The sequence below is a fragment of the Pan troglodytes genome, chromosome 13 (genome assembly GCF_028858775.2).
Source record: "Pan troglodytes isolate AG18354 chromosome 13, NHGRI_mPanTro3-v2.0_pri, whole genome shotgun sequence".
In the NCBI taxonomy this organism is placed as follows: domain Eukaryota; kingdom Metazoa; phylum Chordata; class Mammalia; order Primates; family Hominidae; genus Pan; species Pan troglodytes.
This window is the reverse complement of record NC_072411.2, coordinates 103712220-103728451: the sequence shown is the minus strand read 5'-3', so window position 1 is coordinate 103728451 and position 16232 is coordinate 103712220. Positions and strand designations below refer to the sequence as shown.

The following is a 16232-nucleotide window of genomic DNA, read 5'->3' as shown; positions in this document are numbered from 1 at the left end:
TTTACTTCTGGATCTTGGCCTCTCCTTGTTCTACCCCTTCCCAACAACAACTGAACATACCAAGTGCTTGCTATGGCCCAAGCACTGTTGCAGGTGAAGCTGCAGCATGAACAAGATAAGCAACATCTCTGCTCCCCAGGCCCTCTGCAGACATGACACCTGCGGGAGAAAGACACTGAGCAAGCCAGTGGATACAAGAACTGGGAAAATGAGAAGTGCTATGAGGGCAAGAAGTTGCAACTGTTTTCTTAGCTACCTGGAGGGAGGGAAAATCGTTTTCTGGAAGTTTTTTTCTATGAGTTTTGTCTTAGCTTTGGCTGTCATAACAAATTCCATAGACAGTGGCTTAAACAACAGAAATGTATTTTCTCTTACAGTTCTGGAGGCTGGAAGTTGAAGATTGGGATGCCAGCATGGTTGGGTTCTTGCGAGGGTTCTCTTCCTGGCTTTCAGATGGCCGCGTTTTCACTGTGCCATCATCTGGCAGGGAGCGAGAGAACACATGAACTCTGATGGCTCTTACCCAGACGCTAATGACATCTTGAGGCCTCTACCTCATGACCTTAACTAAACCCAGTTACCTCCCAAAGGCCCCATCTTCAAATGCCATCAACAATGGGGATTAGGGCTTCAACATCTGAATTGGGGGTGGGGACACAACATTCAGTCCACCATAAATTTGTCATAGGAACCTGAAGATGAGCAGCCAAGCACAGTTTTTAGAATTTGCGTAAGTTGTAGATTACTTTAATTATTGTTTTTGCCTCTATGGCTGAGAAACTTTGAGTCAAAACGAGCCTTTTAGAATGTATGAATTAGTTATCTAGGTAGCCCTGAAGTTGGCTCTAGATTTATTAGAAGCTATTTTAACCATTGCATTCACTCAAGAAACCACCGCCTATCTGTGAAGCACAGTCTATCTGTAAAGCTCCCTCACAATAAATTCATCTCAGAAATATGTAGTCTCTAGTGTGTGCCCCCAACTGCTGAATGGGTAGGCCTAGCTCAGCACAGTCATTCGGGCATTAAATAAGGCAGAAATGTGGTCCACCTCATGACATGCAAACAACAGTTGGCTTGTTTAATCTGCACTGCTTCGCCAAGGACGTGTGATTTGTGAGGTGCTGGAGGGGAACCAATTTTAAGAGTCAGCCTGAGTGTCAGCCTCATCTGTCTGCTCTGACTTTTGTCTGCTCTCTAGCAGGCACTCCATCTCCCTTTTCAATTTTCTACCCTGGAAGTGCTCCCCTCCAGGGAGGAAGATGAGTCAGATATGCAGCTGTGATGCTAAATGATTCAATAGAGTCAAAAACAACGCAGAACACAGGAAAACGCATTGTTTAATCTGACTCAATTACAAGTGGGCAAGGTAGGTGATGGAGGGCAAGTCAAAAGCATAACGATGTCAAGCTTTGGTAGAACCTAGCAAACCAGAAGACTTCAGGGTGTTTGGAAAGGAAAGTGTAGGGGAAAGTTGTCTAAAATGCTGTAACAGCTTTCTGTGTTGCTCTTCTCACTGCCTTAGAATTTAGAGTCAAAATAATAATGATCTTTTCTTCTCTTAGATAGCCTTCCTGGCTTCAACCCACAATCTGTCTAGATTCTAGACAGTGGTTCTCAACCCTATCAGAGTCAATACTCCAGTCTTTAACAACTAATTTGAAGTGTTCCTTTTATAACAAAAACCTTAATGTATTCTTTATTGTCCTACTATAACAATGTTGTTGGTCCCTACCCCCACCGCATACCCCTTGGTTGTTACCATTTTGGTGCACTCTGAGCCCACTCCAGCTGCTAGCCCCTCCACTTCCTATCCGAAGGTATACATGTTGCATGCTGGAAGAGTCAGAAATAATGCTCTCTGGGAAGAGCTCTTAACCTGTTGGCTCTAACAGGGGCCAAGAGAGTGAGGGTATTTATATACCAAGGTTGCCATTGGTGTATAAAAACCCTCATGTTGCCATTGGTGTGTAAATACTCTCACTCCCTTGGCCCCTGTTCCCCCGTGGGATTAAGCTCTAGTTGCCTACAGTGGTTACTTCTTGGTAACAACCTATTACTGGCTTTTTCCCCTTCCCTGCCTCAATACCCTACTCCCCATTGTATATTAAACCAGTGCAAAAGTGTCTTGTGTTTATATGTAAAGAAAAGTTGGTGTCTAGATTCAGATAACTACAGGTTTTATTGTTTTTCAGTGACATGATAGTTCAGTGGGACATTTGAAAGTTATACAGGGCATGAGGCGATTCTTCACTGTGTAGGGCAACTTGTAGAAAACTTTGCTTAAAGAGCAGTAGGCATATTTTCTTTGCCCATGTTTTCTTAATCCCTTCCTCCCCTACCCTGTTGGCTGAAATGTAGACGTGATGACTGGAGCTGCAGCTGCCATCTTGGAGCAGGTAGACAGAACCATGCTACACCCTAGGGTGACAGAGCAGTAGCCGGAAGGAACCTATTCCCTGAGGACTTCATGGAGCAAGGCTGCCCTATTAGCCCTGGATTCTCTCTGTCTCTGAACTTTCACATGAACAAGATATAAACTACTCTGCTAAGCCAAAATTATTCTGGGTTTCTACCTCTTGAAACTAAATCTACCTAAAGCAATATCAAAAATAAACATTAAAATAAGCATTTCAAACTAGTTTTCAAAGACTGGTATTAAATCTGATAGGGTTAAGAAAACTGTCTAGGCCAGGTGCGATGGCTCACACCTATTATCCCAGTGCTTAGAGAAGCCAAGGTGGGAAGATTGCCCAGAAGTTGGAGACCAGCCTGGGCAACATAGTGAGACCCCATCTCTACAAGAAGTTAAAAATTAGCCGAGTGTGGTGGCACATGCCTATGGTCCCAGATACTCAAGAGGCTGAGGTAGCAGGATCATTTGAACCTAAGAGGTCAAAGGTGCATGATCATGAGCCATGATCATGCCACCACACTTCAGCCTAAGCAACAGAGTGAGACCCTGTCTCAAAAAAAAAAAGGGAAAAAGAAAACTGTCTAGACTCTATATAAATTGTAGGATTGAGCCAGGAAAGCACTCTAGAAACAACACAAAACAACAGATCGTTACAGTGTTGTCTCTAAATTCTAAGAGTGTGCCTCAGTAATAACCCATAATTCTTGCAACTGTGACCAGACCAGCTAGTTCTTCTATGAAGAACTATAAGGTGCAGTGAGAGGAAATGGGGCACCTGAGTGGAGCTGGTCCACGCAAGACTTTTCTGAGCTCTAATGATGGGTAAAGTCAACTGGGTAAAGAGGTGGAAGATAAATAAATATAGTATTTGTCATTTACTTTTAAAAAGTGGGTAGGTGTGGTTTCTAGGAAATCAATTCTTCTGAAAGGCTAAAAAATGTGTTTAAAACATGGAGTTAGGGGGAGCATTTTATGCAATAGTCGTTTTCTCTTTCACGCCACTGGTGATGGTTAAGAGTAGGCACCACAGGGGAAGACTGTGTTTCATTTGATGTGTATCCCAGTGTGTAGCACAGGGCCTGGCTTGCTGAGGAAATGCTATTGAAAATATATTCCAGTGTGCTGAGAGCTGGTGGCCAGTGGGACTGAGTGAGCTGTGTGCCGTGTATTGACCCGCTTCCTAGTCCTGAATTCCTTTCAGAAGCTCCGGCAGGGAGGATGATACAGTCAGACAAAGGAGCAGATCCACCAGACAAGAAGGACATGAAGCTTTCTACAGCCACCAATCCACAGAATGGTATGTGTCACCAGGACTCCTTTTCTAGACCAGAAAGTAATATCACCTCTGACATGTGATCAAATGAATAGGCAGAAATCCTGACAGACTTACTGTGATCCCTATGAGGATCTTGTACATTTTTGGTTGCACTACTGCCCTACCAGTGATAACTTTAAGAACAAATTTCAAGCCAGGAAGGAAATAAATGGACATGATGGATTCAAAACCTTCTTTTCCCTTACCTGACAATGTTTTATGTAAAACTTAGAACCTCTTAGGTTGTTCACATTCAGAATATCACTACAACACTATGAAAATACTGTAAAAAAATAGAATATTCACTAAAATCTGTTTAGAGACCCTTTAATCAGGAGAATACTGAGCTTTGCATTAAATCTATTGGGAGTTAGAATTTTTCAATATCACTCTCAATAAGAATTTTTTGAGAGGATGAAATGACTCTTATGTTTGAGTTAGAGAAAGAGGATACAGAACACAAGTAGATAATTTTGGGATAAACGACAGGCTGGTAAGATGGGGGAGGGGAAAGCAATCATTTTCCTTTCATGACATCTTACATCTGCACATCACGATCTATTATTTTACTCAGTGTTAAGAACAACACTATGACAAAGCTAGCACCTTCTCATCTTGGGCAAAGAAACTGGGTTTCGGATAGCTATGTGACTTTGTGACGTTCACAAAGTAAGAGATGGAACAGGGCTTGAAGTCAGATCTTTTGGCCTGAGATCCAGTGTCATTTCCACTCCTGGTGAGACCCCATGGCATGCCCCAGCTGTCTGAGTTGCCTTTCACATTTACACCCGCACCTGCCACCCCATCTCTGCTCTCTTCCTTTCCTAGGCCTCTCCCAGATCCTGAGGCTTGTGCTGCAAGAGCTGAGTCTGTTCTACAGCAGAGATGTGAATGGGGTGTGTCTCTTGTACGATCTCCTCCACTCGCCGTGGCTTCAGGCTCTGCTAAAGGTGAGTGCTGCTTTGCTCGGAAGCCTTTGCTTGCTGAAGGGGTTGTGGGGAGTGTGTAGAAAATGACAGCTTCAGTCCGTTCAGGCTGGATAGCGGAATAGTTTATAAACAACAGAAATTGATATCTCACAGTTCGGTAGGCCAGGAAGTCCAAAATCCAGTCGGCAGCAGATTCAGTGTCTTTTGAGGGCTCCCTCTCTGGTTCATAAATGGTACCTTCTTGCTATGTCCTCACATAATGGAAGGGGCTAGCCAGCTCTCTGGGGTCTCTTGTATAAGGGCATTAATTCCATATTCATGAGGGCAGAGCCCTGATGACCTATCGGCTCCCAAAGACCTTACCTATTTTTGTTTTTTTTTGAGACAGAGTCTCACTCTGTTGCCCAGGCTGGAATGCGCTGGCCTGATCTCAACTCACTGCAACCTCCGCCTCCCAGCTTCAAGCGATTCTCCTGCCTCAGCCTCCTGAGTAGCTGGGATTACAGGCACCCACCACCACACTTGGCTAATTTTTGTAGTTTTAATAGAGATGGGGTTTCACCATGTTGGCCAGGCTGGTCTCAAACTCCTGACCTCAGGTGATCCGTCCGGCTCAGCTTCCCAAAGTGCTGGGATTACAGGCATGAGCCACCACACCCAGCTAGCCTTACCTTTTAATATCATCACCTTGGGATGAGGATTTTAACATATGCATTTTGGAAGTACACATTCAGATCATAGCAACTACTTACCCAATGGTGTCATTTATCAACTGGTAGGAAATTTCAACTTGGAAAAAGTTCTTAGGAGGCAACTCTCAGAGAAGAGCTACACAAACTTCTTAGCTTAGGAAGGAATTAACTTAGATGGAGGAGAATATGGTAGTCCCTTCCTTTTCTCCCCACAGCTCTTTTGCTTCCAGAGGCCCCCTGGAATCACAAAACAGCCACCACGATGGTCATTGGCAACACTTTATCAGCTGGCTACAACCGTTTGTCCTTGCAGCAACCCTGGATAAATAAAAGCACTTTAAAAAATTATTCCTATTTGTTTGTTAAAGTTAGAAAGTAAAATATCTACAGTTCTGTTTAGGTACCGTAAAGTTTCTTATTCTAAAATTTCTTCTGGCCCAGTGTGATGGTTCATGCCTGTAATCCCAACATTTTGGGAGGCCGAGGCTGGTGGATCACCTGAGGTCAGGAGGTTGAGACCAGCCTGGCCAACATGGCAAAACCCTGTCTCTACTAAAAATACAAAAAATTAGCCATATGCAGTGGCACACACCTGTAATCTCAGCTACTCTGGAGGCTGAGGCACGAGAATCGCTTAAACCTGGGAGGCAGAGGTTGTAGTGAGCCAAGATTGAGCCACTGCACTCCAGCCTGTGTGACAGAGAGAGACTCCATCTCAAAATAATAAATAAAATAGAATAAATAAAGTTTATTCTTTTTTAATTTGGCTAAAATTCCATGCACTATACAATAGCATCTAATAGATAGTAGAAAAATAGCATCTACTATCTAGTAGATGCCACTACTATAATTTTGTTGTTCTGAACAAGTGTTATTATTAAGAGAGATCCTTTTGAAGTTATTTTTTGGGATGTGGGTATTTCCTTCACTTAAGTGTGAAATGTGGTCTGTCTTATAGTGCACGTTAATATTATACAATAAAAGTGGCAACATCTTTGGCATGAATGAAGAAGTACTCCTCATAGCACTTGTTATAAAACACCTGATTTCTATCAGGCATTTTCCCACAGGATCAGCTAAGACAGGAGTTTTAATTTCATGATGGGCATTGCCTTTGCTCACCACCGCTAGGCCCTTGGTGAGTTATCCAGTCAGCCTTCATCACTTCCAGGTAAACTTGAATGCGGTCCCTGAGATAGAGCAGGGAAGCAGCATCGTCATTGATCTGGATAGAAAAGACTGGGGGCTCAGCCGGCCCCTTGGGCCTTATTTCTTCCTCTGTAAGAGAAACTCAATTCCTAAAATAAGATCAAGGGGTGCATTGCAGAGCTAGGCAGGCTTTGGTGTCCTCAGCCCAACCCTAGATCTTGGTATGGAAAAAAATTCCCAAGGGTATGTGGAGATGAAGTTGGAATTTTAAAAAATGAACTTGTGCTAGAGAATTAGCAGAGGAATGGGAAACAGCCCCAAAGCACAAAGCAGAGTACAGAGAAGCGTTTGTAGAATGCCCGCCACTTATTCAGAACCTTCAGTGGCCCTGAGCCACACAGCTCACATGCTGCACAGGCACCCAACACAGGGGTCCTCACAGGTGTCTGGTCCTAAAGGGCCCCTCCTTTAAGACGCTCCTTTATGCATCATCTACAGATCCCCATTGGTTTCAGTCCCAGACACCTTACCCTCACTCTGTTTAACAAGATTAAAAGTTTGAATTTCTTTTTATTACTGAAATGCTTGGGGAAGATCAATTTCCCAATGGCAGCCAATAATTAAGCTTTTGAAGCATCAGGGCCACCAAACTCAAGTTCATTTCTCTTTGGCAACTAGAGACACAACTTACTAAACACCAACACACACCATGCTGTGCAGCCATTGGTGCAGTTGCCTGGGGTGTTTCTTCTCTTTGAGAGTCTTAAATCCAAAATGGCAATAGTCATATTATCAATATCAATTCTCCCTCCCTTGTCCTTCTGCAGATTTATGACTGCCTCCAGGAATTTAAAGAAAAGAAACTAGTTCCTGCCACACCACAAGCACAGGTGTTATCCTATGAGGTAAGGAGATTTTATTCCACAGGATAGTAGAGCTCTGATGTGGTGCCATTTTCCCCACATTGCTAGTTCAAATGAATTAAAGGTTCTAAGGAAAAGTTTTATTGATGTCTATGCATCTAATAAATGTTTTTAATTGAACTTTAATATAAGGAAGAACATTGGCTGGATATCTCCCCAGATTAAAACACTCCCCACCACCACCTACGTCATTTTTAGCATGTGTCCATTTCTTTCTTTTTTCCTAAATCTTGTACTCTATTTGCCCTTCATAAACAGGGTAATGTTATAGTAATAATTCTCGGATTTATATCTCTAGCCTGGAGATTTCCCTAAATTCCAGTCTCAAATATCCAACCGCCTCCTCTCCATCTTACTTGGATGTCTAATGGACTCCTCCAAGTTCACATGTTCCAAACTGAGCTCCCGATCTTCCCCACCTGCCGATCACCCCCACCCACTCTTCTGGAAGCCTTTTCTATCTCAGAAATGATACCTGTGTTCTTGCAGTGCTCAGGCCAGAATCTTAGGGGTCATTTTGACTCTCTTTTTCTGATACCTCACACCCAATCAGATAGCAAATCCTCTCAGCTCTACTTTCAAAATATATCCAGGATCTCACCAAAATATATCCAGGATCTCACCACCCCATACCATCATCATCGTCTCTTACATAGATAATTGCAAAATTGCCTCCTACCTGGTCTCCTGTGTCCACTCTTGCTCCTCTACAGTCTACTCTCAACACAGCAACCAAAAATACCCTCTTTGAAAGCAAGTCAAATCATGTCACTTCCTCACTAACACTCAAACCCTTCAAATGACTTCCCATCTCAGAGTAAACACCAAAGTTCTTTTTTGTTTTGTTTTTTTGTTTTTGATACAGAGTCCTGCTCTTTCACCCAGACTACAGTGCAGTGGCATGATCTCTGCTCACTGCAACCTCTGCCTCCTGGGTTCAAGCAATTCTCATGCCTCAGCCTCCTGAGTTGCTAGGACAACAGGAACCTACTACACCTGGCTAATTTCTGTATTTTGGGTAGAGACGGGGTTTCACCATTTTGGCCAGGCTGGTCTCAAACTCCTGACACTAAGCCATCTGCCCACCTTGGCCTCCCAAAGTGCTGGGATTACAGGTGTGAGCCACCACACCTGGCCTAAACACCAAAGTTCTTACATAGCTGAACACAATCAAGCTGCTGTTACCTCTTTGACTTCACACTCAATGCTTTCTCCATTCACTCTGTTCCAGCCACATTGACCCCTTGTTATTGTTTAAATTCATCAGGCTGGGTGCAGTAGCTCATGGCTATAATCCCAGCACTTTGGGAGCCTGAGGCAGGCTGATCACTTGAGCCCAGGAGTTCAAGACCAGCCTGGCCAACATAGCGAAACCCCATCTCCACTAAAAATACTACAACAACAACAAAAATTAGCTGGGCGTTGTGGTGCATGCCTGTAATCCCAGCTACTTGGGAGGCATGAAAATTGCTTGAACCCAGGAAGTAGAGGTTGCAGTGAGCCGAGATCACACCACTGCACTCCAACCTGGGTGACAGAGTGAGACTATCTCAAAAAACAAACAAACAAACCCAAAAAACAAATCATCAGGCATGCTTCTGCCTGGGGCCCTTTGCACTCGCCATTCCTTATGTCAGCAATGCTCTTGCCCAGATATATACCTGATCTGTCCCTCATCTCCTTCCAGTCTCCACTCAAATGCCACCTTCTCAGTGAGGCTTTTCCTGGTCACCTATCTAAAATTGTATTCCCTCCTAGCACTCCCTAGCCAGCTTCCCTGGTTTATTTTTCTTCTTAACACTTGTCACCATCAAACAAAACTATTTTACTTACACATTTCATTTGTTGTCTGTGTCTCCTCCCTAGAATGTAAACTCCGTGAGAATGGAGATTTTTGTCAGCCACTGCTGTTTTTGCATCACCTAAAACAGTTCCTAGCACACAGCAGTGTTCAATAAATATTTGTCGAATGAATGAATAAATATAATCCATTTTATTATTTATTGCCCGTACCATATTAAAAGAAACAGCAAAAAAGAAAGAAAAAACTTCTGCTCTCAATTCCAGTAATCAACAACTCAAATTGTTCTCAGTTGTCCACAGGAAAAGCACATATATAATACTTTATTCAGTTGAAATCCCAGTGAATGGAGGTAAACCTTTGTAAACTGCTTGTTTTCATTTGACTGTAGGTAATGGGGCTGACTAAAGTCTTGAAAGGTCTTATGTCCTGTGAAAGCAGGTCTACGCCTAAACCACAGCAGAGAGAGCAGAATTTTTTTCCGCTTAGCACTTTTTATTGTAACAAGCATTAAAATTGCTAATCAACTGATACTCTAAAGGAGAAATTATGATTTCCATTTTCTATTTGAAGAATGGAGCATCCCATGGGATTAAGCTCTTTGAGTTCCCCAGGTACGTTCCTAGAGAAACTCATACAGCTTCATAAGCCTGCAAAGCATTGACATCAGCCAACAGCTATTATATTTTAGAGGCACTAGAGGGAAAGTGCCTTGGTTCATATGCTGTTACCAAATTGGTACATCCTCCATGCCTATGTGCCAGGATTGGGCATTGGGTTTAGATCCATCTCAACTCTTGAATTCTATTTGCTATATTAAAGTAGCAATTTTAATGAATAAAGAAGGATGGTAGGCTTTAATGGATGGCTTTATAGATGAAAAAGAAGGCTCCAGTAATAGCTTTTTAAAGGTCAATATCATGTTAGTATGTATGTTATCCAGCCTGGGTGAGGTTAAGTAGGTGATAAAGATTTTTTAAAAATTTTATAATGTATCCTTTTCCCTGAACCAGGTAGTGGAGTTATTACGTGAAACCGCTACTTCCCCTGAGATCCAAGAGCTGAGACAAATGCTCCAGGCTCCACACTTCAAGGCAAGTGCCTGCTAAAATAGAAAAGATGTCCCCATCTGGCACATAGACAAAGTTGGGAAGGAGAAATATATGTGATGGAAATTGTTCTCTCTGAATAGATGTTCTATTACTGTACACGGTTACTGACCAACAGATTGTACTTAAATATGTGGGACTCAGATGTGACTAGCTCAGTGTTGTCAATCATGCAGTCAAGCCTGCTGTGTTTATGAGGAGGCATCCAGAACTTTCCATGGTGCTTTGTTTCCCCTACAAAGCTATTGCCCATCCAAAAATCTTGGGTAGCAAACAGGGAATGTTCTAGTTATAGAGGAATACCTCCATGCTTCCTTTCCAAAGTGGGACTATTTTGAGTTTTAGATAATGTGTGTGTATTTGGAATATACAGTATAATGATGATTATCCGTGTGAGAGGGTTTATGAAGAACATTTGATTGCAGAACAGAAACCTATCTCTTAGTACTTACAGATTTGAGACCAATTTATCAATAAATTAGAACTTTAAGACAATGTCTGCATTTGGAGTGCTGAAATTTATCAGTCAAAAGTTATAATTCACAACACAACCACCAGTCATCAAATATCCTCAACAGCACACACTACTTAGAGAATTTTCTGAGTTCCAACTAAATTGTGTCTACCAATCTCAGTCAGGGTGGCAGAGTGACAGCTTCTCCACCCCGTGAAATGAAGAATTTAACCTAGTGGACTAGTCAAAGAAACTCTTTGATCATACCCTATGATCATACCTTATGATCAAAGAGCTTGATCATATGAACTTCTCATTCTGTACCACATGAGCCCTTGAGTGTTACTAACAAATTAAACCAGCAAGATATTTTGATTGCTGCCCTTCGTTCTACCTTAATTGGGGAAAATATTATAAAAGTTGTTTTGTAGTTCAAACTCCACAGGGGCATCACAGATCACATGGGCTGCCAGGAAATAAGAATGTTGTGGCATAATACATTTTAGCAGAAATGAAAGAGTGTATTGTGCATTGCTTAACCTCTCTGTGCCTTATTTCCTTATCTGCAAATTGAGGACAATTAATGTACCTGCCTCATAGAATTATTGTGAAGATCGGATTAATTCATATAAAATGCTTCGCACTGTGTCTGGCATGTCTGTATTGGTGTTTGTTGTTGTTGCTGTGTCTTAGATAGTATTGAGTTACTATCTTCTAGAGGGGTTTGGCCCATGTGTGACTTTGCTCACCTTTTCCTTCCCTGTGCCCAGGCCTTGCTCAGTGCCCATGACACGATAGCTCAGAAAGATTTTGAACCCCTTCTCCCTCCACTGCCAGACAATATCCCTGAGAGTGAGGAAGCAATGAGGATTGTTTGCTTAGTGAAAAACCAACAGCCCCTGGTAAGGAAATCATTTTTTATCTTTCCATTTAGGGTAAGCTTAGGTTAATTGTGAACCAAGTTATATCTAGTGGTTACTTGGGCAGTAGCCTTGCCTGCGATCACATATACAGTGATAATAACGGCTGTCAACTCTGCAAGTTTTGCCTGTGGTTTCAAACATATTACATGTCACAGTGTTTTCTCTAAGGAAAGATTTCAGCTTAGTGTTTTTCTTTTGTGAAAAGTAAGATGAGATTTATAAGACATTTTTGTGAGAAATAAGACATATGTTTTATTTTAATATTTGGCTTTCTGACCTATGCATGTATTTCCCTCAATTCCATTGCATTTGCCTATTTCCTCATATTAATGAGAAGCTAAGGAAGGCATTAATTTGATTTTCTAAGGACAGTCCCTCTAATTAGGTTTTAATTGTGGGAGGTTTCTGTATCTTTGGATGAATCTAAATATTCTTTTATGTCTATGTGGTTGAAACGAGACCCCAGGAAGCCAAAGCCGAATGGCCTTTCCTTTTTGATGGCATGCTATGACTGACAGGCCACAGGGCACTGTGTGGCCCCTCCGTCCCTGGTTGCCTGAATAGCCTTGTTTGAAAAACCAGAGCTGCATTGATTGAAAGACCAGAGCTGCATTGATTGAGGGAAGCCACCTGGAAAATGGTCATGTCAGGTAACAGAGGGATCTCGTCTATTCTCTCTTCAGGGAGCCACCATCAAGCGCCACGAGATGACAGGGGACATCTTGGTGGCCAGGATCATCCACGGTGGGCTGGCGGAGAGAAGTGGTAAGCTGGAGCAGCTGGGATTGAGAGTTACCAGAAAAACAGGAAACGCTTGACTGTTTAGGCTTCTTTCTAGAGAAATCCCTTTTTTTTCTTTTTTTTTTTTCTTTTTTTTTTTTTTTTGAGATGGAGTCTTGCTCTGTCGCCCAGGCTGGAGTGCAGTGGCGTGATCTCAGCTCACTGCAAGCTCCACCTCTTGGGTTTGCCATTCTCCTGCCTCAGCCTCCCAAGTAGCTGGGATTACAGGTGCCCGCCACCACGCCCGGCTAATTTTTTGTATTTTTAGTAGAGACGGGGTTTCACCGTGTTAGCCAGGATGGTCTCAATCTCCCGACCTCGTGATCTGCCCACCTCAGCCTCCCAAAGTGCTGAGACTATAGGCGTGAGCCACACACCCGTCCTGAGAAATCCCTCTTTCTTAACTTGGGTCAGGGCTTTAGTAAGTTCCATTTCTTGGATAAAGCAGTAAAGAAAGAAGAAACAAATATTCCAGAGAAATCTTGCTCCTCTCCTTCACTGAGTCCTTCCCATTCTAGGTACCACATTAAAGTCTCTCAGTTTACATTCTCATGGCAACCTCAAAGGTAACTATTATCATGCCATTGTATAGATGAGGAAACTGAGGCTCAAAGAGATTCTGAAGCTAACTTGCTCAAAGTTACACCGTTTGAGTCAGGATTCAAGCTGCTTAGCTCTATATTCCCAACTTTTTCTCTGCACTTTGTCCTTCTACTTTCAGAAAGGCATAGCTCTTTCCCATCTTGAAATGCCTTTTGCTCACACTTTCAACCGGTTAACCAGATTTTCATCCTTTCACTGCTGTTCTTCTAAAAACTTTTTTTTTTTTTTTTTTTTGAGACAGGGTCTTAATCTGTTGCTCAGGCTGGAGTGCAGGGGTATGATCATGACTCACTGTAGCCTCAACTTCCTGGGCTCAAGCAATCCTTCCACCTCAGCCCCTGAGTAGCTGGGGCCATTGGTGCACACTACCATGCCCAGCCAATTTTTCTATTTTTTGTTTAGATAGGGTCTCACTATGTTGCCCAGGCTGGTGTCAACCTCCTGGGCTCAAGCAATCCTCCTGCCTTGGCCTCCCAGACTGTTGGGATTACAGGTATGAGCCACCACACCTGGCTACTGTTGTGCTTCTGAAATGAGTGGTTCTATACCTGTTATACATCTTCACTACCCCGAGGCCCTAAAACCTAGCACATGCTTTATACTTCAACATTCTCATTGTAAATACCAAGAATTTCCTAGTTGCTAAGTCCATTGGCCCTTCCTTCCTCCTCAGTTTTCTTTTCTTTTCTTTTCTTTTTTTTTTTTTTTTTTGAGACAGAGTCTCACTCTGTCACCTAGGCTGGAGTGCAGTGGGGCAATCACAGCTCATTGCAACCTCTGCCTCCCGAGTTCAAGCAATTCTCCTGCCTCAGCCTCCAAAGCAGCTGGGATTACAGGCATGTACCACCACCCCCAGCTAATTTTTTTTGTATTTTTAGTACAGACAGAGTGTCATCAAGTTGGCAAGGCTGGTCTCGAACTTCTGGCCTCAAGTGGTCCACCCACCTTGGCCTCCCAAAGTGCTAGGATTATAGGCATTAGCCACCACGCCTGGCCCCTCCTCAGTTTTATTTTCACTTCTTGACCACATCTGATGCTGTTGACACCTTTCTTGAATTTTTTATCGTCCTTCGTTTCTGTTCTATGACACCATTCTGCTGCTTCTCTCAATTATCTGACAACTCCACTGTTTGACCTCACATTTCTCAAGTCTTCACTTAAACCCCAAGTTTCTCCATATTTTCTCTTTTGAAGACTACCTACCCCATTTCCTTTTTGTCGTTGACTTATGACCTTGACATCTTTGGTTTTAGTGCTATTTTCTTACCAGCGTTCTGGTTCCATTTTAGAACATCAGACTAGCAAAAATAAAAATATTACCATAAGTCGATGCCAAGTATTTGTGACGAGGTAGAAAAATGGACTGTTCACACATTTCTGGGGGTGATGTAAGTTGGAATAAGCAGCTTTCTTTTCTATTATTATTTTATATTAAACATTTTTAGAGCATGCTTGGGTTAGTGAGTTTGTTAAATAGCTATTGAGGTAGCTACTGCTATTTTTATCCTACTTCTTTGTATCTTTCTTTGTTTTGTGTTACTGTCTGCCTAGGGTTGCTATATGCTGGAGACAAACTGGTAGAAGTGAATGGAGTTTCAGTTGAGGGACTGGACCCTGAACAAGTGATCCATATTCTGGTAAATCTTCTTTTTGCCTTTTTGTTAATGACTTGGAGAAATGCCAAGGCTGAACTGGGACCATCAAGCCCACGTGTGTGCACTGGGATGTACTGGGGACTCAATTTCTCTTGGCAGCTTTGTCCCTCCAGGCTCCCAGACCTTGTCTGTCACCCATGTCACTTGCTGACCTCCCTCCTCTACCCCGAGAAGTTCTGGTCCTGGCTGGGAAACTTCCCTTCCCAAGCAGCTCCTTCCTCCTTCAGCCACGGGAAGACTGCCAGGGCCCCCAGCCCAGCTCCCTCATCACCTGGTTTGCTCCATTGGAAACTGAACCTGGGGTGGACAGAGTGAGACTTAGTAGGAGAGTCTGAACCCAAGCAAACCACTCCTTCCCCCACTAACACTTTTCTATGGCTGAAATGTTCAACATCTTCCTGGAGGGCAGCCTTTCTTATAGTGGATAGACCAGTGGTTCTCAAACTGGGTTCCTGCCAGGATTTCATAGCAGTGGCTTAGAGACTGAGGCGAGGAGTGGTGCTATGAGACAAGCACCTAAATCCTTTGTAAGCCACTGCTGCAAGATTCTGTGTGGTATAGAATGTGCTGCAAAGGAAGCTTGAAGTACTAGAAATCACAGATATGCATGGCTTCTACCCCCTGGTGCCAGCTGTGATGTTGCCGGGACAGTGGGATTTTGAAATTCCTGAGTACAAACGGGGTCTTAATCTCTAGATGTTTAATGCCCATCACAGTGTATGTAACAGGGGAATTCTTCCTTCCCCTGGTCTGAGAGCTCCCTATTTCCGCTATTAGTTTGGAAGGTTGTCAGTTCTCCCAGAAAACCTAGGAGCCCCTCTTCTTCCCCATCAGACTGGGGTATCTGGTGTAGAAACAGGCATTCAGGAAATGCTTACTGAGTAAGGGAATAAGGAGAGAAAGTCAGATGGAGATCCTGTCTCTCCCCAGGGCCTGTGTGAGGAAGACCTTGCTGGTGGGGTGTTTCTGTTTCAGTGGGGGGTGGGGGGGGGTCCCTGGAAGAGGCCACTTCAGTGTGGCTTTTAGCAGACCAGCGACCCCAGAACCACACAGCAGGGCAGATGCAGGGGTAAATTGCTTCCTGATTTCCATTTCTGGATGGCGACAGCTGCAGAGCCCTTGTGAAAGGCTCTTGGGGGATGTCACCATGAGACCTGGATACATTGCACTGTAACTCTGTCTACCGAGCCCCAGTAACCCTGCTAGCTCCATGATTGTCATCCTTTCTCCTCTCTTGTTTTCCAGGCCATGTCTCGAGGCACAATCATGTTCAAGGTGGTTCCAGTCTCTGACCCTCCTGTGAATAGCCAGAAGATGGTAAGAATTTACTGAGCCTTCAATCTCACACACAGTAAATCCCCAAGTAACAGCAACTAAATATGATGCGTAATAATCCTATCCTTTGTACTGTGTTGGACCTGGGTTCAAGACTGTGTTGGATATTTTTCAATACTGATGGCCCGAGAAGCAAAATGAGTAAATG

The 16232-nt window shown here is 43.2% G+C and overlaps 1 protein-coding gene across 1 annotated transcript in view; it reads left to right on the top strand.

Annotated features, from left to right (window-relative positions):
• Nucleotides 1–3546: 3546 nt before the first annotated feature.
• The window catches only part of MPP4 (MAGUK p55 scaffold protein 4), a 49329-nt gene continuing 36643 nt past the window's right edge, over nucleotides 3547–16232 (top strand). The window contains exons 1-8 of the mRNA XM_054679226.2: nucleotides 3547–3713; nucleotides 4560–4681; nucleotides 7329–7406; nucleotides 10239–10319; nucleotides 11559–11690; nucleotides 12395–12476; nucleotides 14646–14731; nucleotides 15995–16066. Of these exons, the coding sequence (XP_054535201.1) occupies nucleotides 3635–3713; nucleotides 4560–4681; nucleotides 7329–7406; nucleotides 10239–10319; nucleotides 11559–11690; nucleotides 12395–12476; nucleotides 14646–14731; nucleotides 15995–16066 (732 nt within the window). The 5' untranslated portion in view covers nucleotides 3547–3634. The remainder of the gene's footprint in view (nucleotides 3714–4559; nucleotides 4682–7328; nucleotides 7407–10238; nucleotides 10320–11558; nucleotides 11691–12394; nucleotides 12477–14645; nucleotides 14732–15994; nucleotides 16067–16232) is intronic.